Source organism: Embiotoca jacksoni, unplaced genomic scaffold (assembly GCF_022577435.1).
Source record: "Embiotoca jacksoni isolate LCO1_2020_lvr unplaced genomic scaffold, fEmbJac1.0.p SCAF_5, whole genome shotgun sequence".
In the NCBI taxonomy this organism is placed as follows: domain Eukaryota; kingdom Metazoa; phylum Chordata; class Actinopteri; family Embiotocidae; genus Embiotoca; species Embiotoca jacksoni.
In genome coordinates, this window is record NW_027185403.1 from 13,574,492 (window position 1) to 13,586,534 (window position 12,043).

At 40.5% G+C, this 12,043-nt stretch overlaps 1 protein-coding gene across 1 annotated transcript; it reads right to left on the reverse strand.

Annotated features, from left to right (window-relative positions):
- Positions 1–5,877: 5,877 nt before the first annotated feature.
- Positions 5,878–9,212, reverse strand: dusp1 (dual specificity phosphatase 1). Its single transcript, XM_069171634.1, has 4 exons — positions 8,536–9,212; positions 8,148–8,293; positions 7,820–8,039; positions 5,878–7,113 (listed from the first exon to the last, which is right to left on the reverse strand). Exons 1-4 carry the CDS (start codon positions 8,942–8,944, stop codon positions 6,758–6,760), a joined length of 1,131 nt encoding a protein of 376 aa, XP_069027735.1. The 5' UTR covers positions 8,945–9,212; the 3' UTR covers positions 5,878–6,757.
- Positions 9,213–12,043: the final 2,831 nt, after the last annotated feature.

Sequence of the window (12,043 nt, forward strand, 5' to 3'; positions counted from 1 at the left end):
CTATAGGGAACCATCATTTATGCATGCTGTAGATCTGCATTCTATTCATTCCCTTTACAGACTACACTTCTTATTGATGAAAACATACAGTACCTTCCATAAGATGGCGCTCACTCCCAATGAAATCAGAAGAAGACATCCTCCGAATCCGGCTAGATGGCAAGCCCTTCTGAGCCTTGTGTTTAACACATTTTTGATCAACTCACCTGAGCTGCCATGCAATTATACAATATTAATTTTCATGGAGTCTATAATGTCTTCTAAGGACCCTCTTTTTGTGATTTCTCCTATAATCTGGTTAATGATTGTGAGCCATACCATGCTCATCAAAGTGGGCCGGTACTCAGCACTCAGGACCTGAACCTTTACATTTCCCTCTTTGGTGCACTTGGTGACTTTTTCCTTCTTTTCAAGCTGCTGGTACTCTTTTCTGCCCTCTCCATATCTGATACTTATTCTTTCCACTTCAAGCACTGGTGGTGGGTCGTCACTGAATAAGAGGTAAACATTGTAATGTCACCAGAAAGTAATGTAATAAAATATAATAATGGCAATGTTGACACATGGCTGAAAAATACAAGATAGGCTATATAAGGAATGATTACAAAACATATAACCTAAAAGTGATCAAATCTTAATTTAGAGGATGTGCTGTCCTGACAATACACATATTACACACTTTTGCTTGTGTCTGAACCTTCATGGGACTGAGTCATTACTTATACAAGAGCAAAATCACCTCTCAGGACAAGAATGGAAATATTTTGCTCAACATTTGAGCAAAAAACATCATTCAGCTTGTGACTGCGAATGCTGTATCTTCACTTGACTGAAAGCCCATAAAGCCCCCCCAAAAACACATCAAAATGAAATGAATAGTGATCTTTGTAATATATTTTTTTTTTCATAAAAAGAACAAACAGCTGTGGTAATGTTCCAAGTAGCGCAACACCATATGAGCTATCTTCATTTTTCAGTCATGTGGGATCCGCTGCAATTTGTAAGCCTGCCTTTGTATGTGTATGGACCAAAGAGGATCAGGTTTTAGACTCAGGAAGTCCCATGCTTACCCAGGGCCCCCAGCTTTCTAAAGCATGATTTCTGCGTTTAGTATTTCAGTATTACTTCAGCACAGAGACAGAGACAAGTGATCCTTTCCATTTCTTAGTTTGTTGTGGTCATTACTGTTAGCAATCTGTGCCTGCTGGTCGCAACACTCTCTTCTTAATTATTAAATCTTGACAAAGGGCCAAAACATAACTACAAATATAAGATGTCTTATCAGTCAAACACATCCGCCAGCAGCTTTGTGATTTATGTCTGCACAGTATGTATGTCTCTTTGGGTGTGACATCATCGACCCAGAGTACAGTCAGTAGAAGGCAGGATGCCAGACATTCCTTGAATACTCCACACAGGATCTCACTTCTGCTTGTGAACACAACTCTGCACCTCCAGAGAGTGGAAAAATACAGGCTCTGTTCAGAGTCTTTGGGGTGAATGAGGCTCTGAAAGACTGATAGATGTCTTTTCCTCGCTGTTATTCAAATATATGATGAGTTTTTACAATTGTAAGAAATTAAAAGTTGTTATTTGTGCAGGCTTGGCTTATGTTTTAACCTGGAAACATACAAAGGCTCAGCAGTGCTTTCTTATCTGGAAACAAACATAATGGAAGATGGTTCACAGTGCACACCTTTAGAGCCGACACAGTCCCTCTCCCACCATCATCTCACATTTCAGACAGGATTGTTAAAGGAAGGGGAGCCCTGCTGGCAAGGAAAAGGCACTTCACTGCTGCCATACATAATGTCCTGACATTCCTTGAGCAGGTCTTTGCTAATCATGTCACAGATCTGGCCTTATCTCTGCCCCTTTCACACAACAGCTGCTTGTCTGCCTTCCTTTGCAGACTTTTTCGTAAAGCAGTGCACTGGGACGTCATGGGAAATGCACTGCAACTTAAAACACTAATCTCTGTCATTCTGCCCTGCCTGTTCTTTATGTACAAAGAACCTACAACATTCATCTTTTATGCTGCTCTTGGTTTTGACACATTGGCCTCCATGAGTTGTGGCTCAACAGAATGGGCCCGTGTGTGTGTCGATCTAAAGATTAGAGAAACCTAATGCAATTCTTCAGTTGCTTCAGCGACAGCATGTCACGGAGGTCTCCCTGTCCCTCTCACAATCCTCTTACCAGTTTACTGCAGGTGTGTAACCTGCCATGACATCAATGTGTGGACTAAATCTTCTCTCTCAATGTGTGTTAGAGGCTTAATCCAGTTTCAAGGTAGAATGGCATGTGAGAGTTCTAATTACTCAGCAGCCTCAAGTAATCAGACTGAGAGACACATTCACACATTAGAACCCCTCACACTTAAAATCAGGTTAAATTATGTAAATTTGTAATCTCTAATATTAATAGTGAGATATGTCAGGGTGTAGTGTGTCATGTTCCCGAAGATACATAATGGTGGTTTGATAAAGTATAATTTTTATCAGAGAATTGGTGTGTTGCATTTCTGAGCTACGACGTTTCCTCAGATGTTTGACATCTACTACTACTACTACAGCTAGTGCTTTTACTACTACTGCACTACGACTTCTGCTGCTGCTGCTGTTACTACTACTATTACCACCAATAATAATAGCTTTATTTTATCCCACTCTTTTTAAAGCAAGTTACAAAGCGCTTTACAAAAGATACAACCGGGCAGGATGTTGACTCCAAAGAAAAGTACAGCGATGACTCTTAATATACTGTATCAACTTACTCTGTGTTTCAGCAGAAAAAACAACAACATGGGCGTCCCAGTGGAGTCCTCATAATGTACTAATGCAACCGTTTTCTCCTTCACGTGTTGAGATGTTTCATCAACAATGTGAGCTCCTGTTATTGGCCTTTTTCACATCTGACATTCAGACTTTTCAGGGTTTACATAAAGCACTACTGTTACTAATAGCATTAGTAATTATGCAGTATGTAGAATACCAGAACCGTAAAACTGAAACAGCTGAATGGATTTAAGTCAATAATTTTATTTCATACTGTGACATGTGGGGTCAGAAACAAAAAGAGGGATTCGAGCTTACTTATCAGGCAGCCATAACAGTGAACCAAAAAAGACTGAAGGGTGAATTACCTATGCTGATGTTCCTCATCAAGGTGTTGTACAGTATGTACAGACCCACTCTTATTATATAATGTGTCCTGTCATCACAGTGTAAGTCTCAGTAAAATTACTTGAAACTTTGTTAATGGACTATGGAGCTTACAGGCTGGTTATCTTCTGACTTTTGATCACTGCAATTCATTTTTTGTATGAATTCACCAGATGACTGCAACCTACATAGAAACCACAGGATCTGAGATTGGTCTGTCTGAGCTACTGTGTTATTATATGTTTCGTATACATGTTTTTGTCTGATTGAATACGACAACATGGAGCAGGGTGGCAAAAAAAAAAAAGACCTATTGTTGTCCTTTTCAGTATTGCAAGACAATGTGTGCATTGTGATCAAGCGAAGCCATCTGTAGAAAAATCTGTAAAGCTTCTGGCCACAATTGATATCACTCTCCATGACAAAGGGAAAAGACAGTATAACAAAATCCTCTCTGCTAACTAATGTGCAACATTTCCCAATAACAGAGAAGTAGAATCAGGCATTGAATGGTGCAATAAAGGGCAAACTTAAAGGTCCATATGACAGAGTAGATTTTCCTTTGAGTTACAGAATTGAGTGTCAAAATGCCCCTCTCATTCATTAAAAGAGTGTGTGTATTACACATATATGGTGTGGAAGAGCCATGAAGCACCACAGAACACTAACAACTCCCACAAATTTGATCTGCACTGAATGCTGTAAAAAGGGTGGGTGGGATTTGGTCTCTTTCTGTCCCGGCAGCAGCATCTGACACATTATGTAACCTTTGTTTTCTTATGATTGTGTTAATTAAAATTACTTTGAAGTTGAGTCAGAGCTCAGTTGCTAAATGAAGGAGCCAATTGACAACTGAGTGAAACTGACAAATGACGTTATAGTCTGTCTTTGTCTGGCTGATGCTGACTGAAAATTTGAGGAAGCGAAAAGAAAGGCAGGATTCAACATAGCAGAAGCAAACGGAAGATAGTTTAAACCTTTATTTTCTTAAATCAGTGAAGGTTAATAGTCTTGCTTCAGGATCCCGGCAAAATTTTGAACGGCCTTGCACATTTGGATCGTTTCTAACATACCCCTTTCAAATCACAATGCTTTGATGTCTCTGACCTGCCAATTGACGAGGTGCTTTTTCTTCCACAGCAGCATCAGATCATAAAAGATGCCTAACGACTTACAGACACACACACACACACACACACACACACACACACACACACACAGTCTACCCGCCTTTGTGTCTTTTTAGATTTCCTGTTGTAAGGCGGGTAGACTGTGTGTGTGTGTGTGTGTGTGTGTGTGTGTGTGTGTGTGTGTGTGTGTGTGTGTGTATTGTGGGGGTCTCACATATGTCACCAAAACCACAGCTTGTCTGAGGGAGCTGGTGGGATAATGAATGAGCCTTTCATCACATAGGCGTCATCACTGCTTTTCGGTCAGACACAAACATTTGCTTTACTGTTAGCTAAGCAGGAGGATAAATATTAAGCATAAATATATTTTCATTTGTTAGAATCAAGCATTAATAGCAACAGTGTTCTCATATCCTTTAGGTTTTCTCGCTTTAAACCTTAGCCCCATAAAATCCAGATAGTTGTTTTGTAGTGAGGCCTTTGTAGTATCATCATCATCACCTCCAGAGGAAGTTTTGTCTCCTCTTTCTCACACCCCACCATGGGTCACAGCCAATGTTTTGGCTAATTTGCAACCCAAACATATTCCTTTCCCTTTCACGGCTATCTCCGTCCCCACCTCCTCATTGGTGTGTGAGGCAGGGGACACAAGGCCGGTGCTTGACTGAGCCCTGAATGCTCTTTAGTTGTCACACTTTTCCCAAACGCCTTGCAGCTGCTCCTATTGTGACCGCAGAGGGAGGGCTCCTTAGCTGATTCTTTAAGCCTCCTGCTGTTGCCCTGGCCTCACATGGGTTCATAGAGAGGGAGTGTGGCCAGAACAATGCCTGATGCCATGACATCATGCTTCTTGTTTTGGTCAAATCCTTATGCAGATATATGTTAGGATTCCATCGCATGGAACAAAACAGGGAAGGGTGGTGGTACAAATATATTTCTGACATGGCAGTGGACCAGTTCCTATCAGCTTTGTTTAGGTGAATTAGAAATGTCTTTCTTTTTGTGTGTCCTTGTGAGCTTTTATAAGCATCAATATAAACTTTCATGTTTAATATAAAAGATTTTTTTTAGAGCTGAAACAAAAAAAACAATCAGTAGCTTTTTGATCATAAATTAGTGTGATTTTAGATATTACACCTTTGTAGAGTGTTTTTTTTTTTACAATTTTCTGACATTTTCTGAACCAACTGAATGATCGAGACAGTAATCAGTGAAAAGTATGGTTAGCAGAGGCCTCATGTTTGTGTTTGCTGATAGACAGTAACAGATTGTATGTAAAAGAATAGAATTGAATGTCAGATTGGAAAACTTTCTCATACATGAGAAAATATGAATTTACTTCATATGATGTTCTAAACTGGTGTAATGTTTATCAATTTTAATGGAAAGAAAAATATTTTCTCTGCATTAGTTATTGGGAATTATTGCCATGTGGTTTTAGCAGTTACATGTTTACACTAAAGAGACGACAAATATTTCAAACTGAATCTGCGTTATGATTTGCTTGAAGTCACTGTGCACTGTTGGCAGTGAAAATCAGATAAATAATAAGAGGTAAAAAAAAAGAGAAGATCTTCAACAGATTACAAAAGTCAAAGGAGATTTATTCAGCCGTATAAAAAACAACATTGAAACAAACAATTGCAAAAATAGATATGCTAAAGAAATATATTACTTTCGTTAATAAATATGTCAGAATGCAGTCAAAGAGGACTACGTGGCCCCATTTTAGTAGTTGTTGGGGTTCCGTCTGTCTCAGCACTGCAGTACACATTACAGAAACATGAGGTATTTTATGGTCGGTTTCCCCAATATGTCAGGATCGTCAAGGTTTCATGATGTCTTGAAAGGCAGGTATTTGTGTGAATGAAGATTTCTGGCACATCTACTCTGAGTGAAGGGGGATACATTCATTGTTCGTCAAATGAAGGAGTAACGTCCATGCCATGTTGGGCAATAGGTTTAATTTGCTTTCTTTGACCAGTGCAGAAAGCAAATAGGACATTTGAGAGGATAGGTTCCTGAGACAACTGTTAGCCCTCTCCATTAGGTTTACTTAAAAATGATTATGATTATCAAAAGCAGTTGCCTTCATGGTAAAAACAATCCTTTGAATAAGGAATATTCAGATCATTTCCTATACAAAATTAACCTTAGATACATTTTCAGATAATTCCCAAGTCATTTAGGTATAAAACTGTGTATGACTTTCACATTTAGGAGGTTAAACATCAATACTGCCTGATGGTAGTTATCAAATCTCCATTTGAAATGTTGAGGACAACCTGCAGAGATCACAGAGTCAAACAAACCAACTCCAGACAGCAGTACCCATTCAGTCCAGTGATACCAGTATCACCATAAATGGATTATAATCATGACCTCATTTTGTTAAGTGCTTTGTGTAGTCACTTGTGAGTTGAAGTTCAAGTCCACACAAAGTCTGTGCAGCCAGCAGCTTCCTCAGCAGCTGGGAGAGGTGGTGATAGGACTGTGGAGGAATGAGAGCTGCCCGGCTGAGGTGTGTACGGGGATGGAGACGGGGAAGTTGAATACTGTGCTGCTGTTGCCGATAGCCGGGCTGCCCGCCTCTGAGGAGCACGTAGAGGAGGCCAGGACCTGGGACTCGAACTGCAGGAGCTGACCCATGAAGCTGAAGTTGGGGGAGATGATGCTGCGGCGCTGCTTGACAAACTCGAAGGCCTCATCCAGCTTCACACGGTTGGTCCGCATGAGGTAGGCAAGGCAAATGGTGGCGGAGCGGGAGATGCCTGCTTGACAGTGCACGAACACGCGGCCACCTGTATTTCTCACGGAGTCTGAGAAGAGAAAAGAAAGTCAAATTAGTGCTATGTAAACATCCACGAGATGTAGAGCTAATGTTAAAACTGTCACGGGAAACCACAAACACAAAAGTCTCTGCAACACTTTCGGTTTCTTTTTTTAAGTCACCGTCACTTATTAAGACACAGGAAAATATTTACTAGCAGCACAGGGTGTGAAGTTGTGTGTGTGTGTGGGGGGGGGGGGGGGGGGTAGTCCCAGAGGAGGCAGACTGAATGAACAAAGGAGGGGAACAGATCACTGCTGGGGGTATTGATCTGGTAGGAAGACTGACAGTGAGTGAGGAGAAATTGCCTTTTGTTCAGCCAGAACAAAGACTGGCTTGAAGAGTTATTCAAGCACAGCCAGCCAACCCACTACAAAACTAGTTTGGGGCTGATCCCTCACAATTCATAAAAAAAAAGGGGGCATCCCTTTTTCTACGCCTGAGAGGTGACAATGATGTAACCACAATTGTGGTGGAGTGGGGAGCCTGTGCGGAGCCAGCTGGTCGATTTTGGAGGGAACTTTTTAAAATTTAAATCCAGGAGTCAAAGAGTGAAGTGAAGGAAGAGGGGGGGGTGGGAGTTTGTGTTGCTTGCCATGAATGGGAACAGCAGTGACAGCTGTGATGGGCACTCACATTTAGCAGTTGAGAGTGTGCGTGAAGTAAAGAAATAAATAAATAGTGGATGCACTCACCGATAAACTCGATTGCCTCGTTGAACCAGGAGCTGATATCCGCTTTGTGGTTGTCCTCCACCGGGATGCTCTTGTAGAGGAAGGAGTCCTCGAAGTGGTTTGGGCAGTTGGCAGAGACGTTGATCAGAGCGGTGATGCCCAGCATGTCCAGCATGTCTTTTCTGGAGGCATGATAAGCACTACCAAGGTACAGGAAAGGCAAGATCTCCACTGGACCCCCCTAGAAAGAGAGCAAAACAAGCAATTAGTCATCTCTAAAAACACTACAAACACAAAGTCAGTGTATTGTAAAGTATATTTTTTTAATATATGAGAAATAAAAACAAACCTGGTCATATAATGGTGTGTTGCAGGGACTGCAGTTTGGATCTGTACTCCCGGGATGGCTGGAGCTCAGGGGCAAACTAAGACCCTGTGGCGGGGAGGGTTTGGTACACAACTCTGGATACTCAATAGAAAATGTGTCAAATCCACCTGGAGAAGAAAGACATCAAGGTCAGGTGACAGGGCGGCACAAAGACATTTAAATACGGGTCTTCAAAAACGTGACAACTGCTCATGGGGCTATTTTGGCACATTGTTTACTCCAGCACCAGCTGGTATGGTGACAGCTGTAATCCGCATTTGTTGCCCCGTTGTTAGGACACGATGCAACTATTGCGTGAGACTTTTTTTTTAAATGTATTTATTTTTTATATATAGTTACAGTATCTTACCTTTGAGAATAAAAACACTGGCTCCGCAGGGGTCGCGGCACATGGCTGTAACAGCAAGCATCAGGGTCCCGTCCTTCTTCACTTGGCTTAAATCCAAACTGCGGTCGTCAAGCAGCGCCACGGACTGGTAGTCCCCGGACAGAAGCCGGTTCCTGGTGTCCTCGTTGGGAACGATATGCTCGAGTCCCAGACCACCCCTGGCTCTCCTCCGCACGATGGTGCTGAAGCGCACGTTGGTGGAGCCCGATATGTGGGACGAGTTGAAGGACAGGAAGGAGCGACAGTCCAGCACCAGGCAGCCCGGAGCGTCGCCCTCCAACAAGCCGCGGAGGGACGCACAGTCGATGGTGGGAACCTCCATTATGACCATAGTAGTACAGCGGGATAGAAACGTGAAATCCGAATACATAAAGGAGGGGAAACTGAAGTTTTAAGTTGTTGAGGGTGTCTCCCGGTTATACGAAGTGGATGCCGAGTCCTTTGTTCCGGTTAGCTCGTTTGTTAAAAAAAAAAAAAAAAAAAAAAAAAAAGTTACGCACACAAACAAGGAAAAAAAAAACTTTTAAGACGATCTAAACTGGTCCTGTCTTCTTCGTTAGTGTATCCGGTAGTTGGGGTCGTTTTTAAGAGTTTTAATATATTCAACTTTAGAATGAGTATAGCTTCTGCTTGTGAGCGCTTTGAAACACGTTTATATACTCCCCGTGCTTGTGAATGAGAAACCACTGACGTCAGGGGACCGCCCCTCTTGGCTTCCTGCCAACACCGCGTACGTCATCGTGATCGCTCTGAGTGCAGGTTGAACGAGCGCACAAGAGGGACATTTCTCTACAGGCACGTACCACGTACGCGGGCACGCGGTGTTCAACTTCATTATGAGTGAAGGAAGTCTTTTCTTTCTTTCTTTCTTTCTTTCTTTCTTTCTTTCTTTCTTTCTTTCTTTCTTTCTCTTTCTTTCTTTCTTTCTCTTTCTTTCTCTTTCTTTCTTTCTTTCTTTGCCACATAATATATAAATAGCCTGCAAAAATAAATAACAAATTGAATAAAAAAGGTAAATGGTAAAGAGGTCTCATAGATAGACAGATAGTTACTTTATTCATCCCACAAGGGGAATTTTTTTTGTTTTTGTTTTTTTTTGAAGGGGAAAAAAAAAGGGGAATTAAAAAAAGAATAATAATAATTTCCCCTTTTGGGACTAATAAAGTAACTATCTATCTATCTATCTATCTATCTATCTATCTATCTATCTATCTTTGAGTCCTCTTTACCATTTTCCTTTTTATTTTCAATTTATTATTTATTTTTGCAGGCTATTTATATAGTTATATATTATGTGGCAAAACTTTGCCTGGTTAAATATAGCCTGTTACTTCAAAATACCTTCTTGATAATGATGACAGTTTACACTATTATTGAAGTCAACAATCATTAGATGAATGTTTGGTGAAAATAACATTATAATGACCTGGTTTATTAATAACAACTCCATTTCAGGCATCATAATATGAACTCGGCTAAGTAATGACTTAATATATTTTGTATATGAATAATTGGTCTGATTATCAATTTCTCTAAGATTAAAATAAGTCATATCTAGTCATCTCCTGTCTTAATAAAGGTTCATTATGATCAGAATTATTATCCTTTTATTCCATCATTACAACTAATCTTATGAGTCTTAATTGTAAGTCTGTGTAAATGGTCTGTATGTCAGCAAATAAGGAATTTGCCAAATTTTCCATGATGTTAGTGTTTAATTAGATTTCTATTTTGCCTCTTCACCTGAGAGTTGACAAATAACAAGATAATAAGTAAATACCTGCCATGGGTGCCATAAAAGTTTATTCTTTATTTTTATTAGTCAGCGGTACATAGTGTTCAATGCCCCGAGAGCAAAGGCTAACCATAAAAGTTAATCACTGTATAGAAATCTGAAGTCCAGTAAATTTCCACATGCTGAGAAACAAAACAGTGGTATACCAGGAAGACAACAGCAGATGGAGATCTCTTGACCTTTTTGTTTCATGTGTGACCTAATTTAAACAGAAGGATGAAGTGTTTTTTTTTTTTTTCTTTTATATAACCACAAAAATTACAGTATATTTAAAAAAAAAGAAAAAAAAAAGAAAACATGATTGCAATGGCTCTGGGAAACCCTTTTCATTTGTTGGCGTGGTTTTCTGACTCACAATTGGCAACAGCGCTGTGTCATAGTAAGAACTGGAGGATTATTATTGATGGACACCAGACCTCTGTTGGCAAGAGGGTGTGTCAAAGTCTTTGTGTCTTGAAACAGAACAGCAGAGACAGGCCAGGGCTGTTTTGTTGTGAAACAAATGTTTACTAAGCAGAGTTAAAAGCAGGTAGAGTCGCGACATTGCTCCCCATTCAGAATCCCATTTGAGTTTCACATTAACAGACCCACAAGTCACATTATGAAAACAATATTTTATATTGTTGTATAATATATCATGATATAATATATCATGCTGCATTTGAGACTTTCACAATGTGTATTTCTTTCAAAGAGCAAGCTGACATGCACTGTAGAGGGTGTAATGTCATTCTCACTTAACTGTAACCTGAACTGACTTTCAGTCCCAGTGAATCCACATCCACACTGTTTTGGCCCTGTGTACAAGCAAAGGGAAAATTGATGTGTTATTTGAGACAGGAAGAGGAGTAGCTTAAAGGACAGAAACCTAACCAATCACAACAGAGTGTAAAACCTCTCCAGCCGGTTTAACCTCACACTCCTGTGAGATTAGTCAACTGTGAGGCACATGCCACAAAGCAGGAATGTTACACATTATGAAGGGGAGGCGGGTCAATCGGGCTCTGAAAACAGTCTGTACCCAAACATTTTGTTCTCACTGAAAATACATCTTCCCTTAAGTCATGAAGTGACGGGCTTACGGTTAGGAAAGACATTAGACACCTGATGAAGAAAAGAACGGAGACAACCCGTACAAAAGCGACTCATTAAAGAAATGTTGTTCTTCGATGAAGCATAAAATGTTTACCTTTTCCCTGAAGTGTCCCCTTCTCAGTCTTTCACTGCCCCTTTCACTGGTTTCTGGTATGATATATTAGTTTCTAAAATGATCTACTAACACATTCCAAAAACTTTAACAAGCCAAACCAATGTATCATATTTCCCTCTGGGTCATGACAAAGACACCAAGTACAAAACCAAAATGTGCATTCTACAAAAAAAAAAACCTGAGTGTACAATATTGAAATTGAGCTCTGGAAATAGAGCCTGAGTTGCTGCTCTGTTTTGGATTCCCATAATTGTGGCCCGTAACCAAGCCGTCGCTCTCATCCAGAAAGGGAAGTGAAACAGAGGATGACAGAGAGGCATTTCCTGCGGTCCAAACTCGCTGTACTTGTTGTCATCCCTGCTCGTTTACTGTCATTGTAGCTATGGGCAACAGTTTTCATCACTGGGAAAACACAGGGCCAATCCTGTCTTTTATCGTGTCTCAGCAGATAGATTATCTGAGCC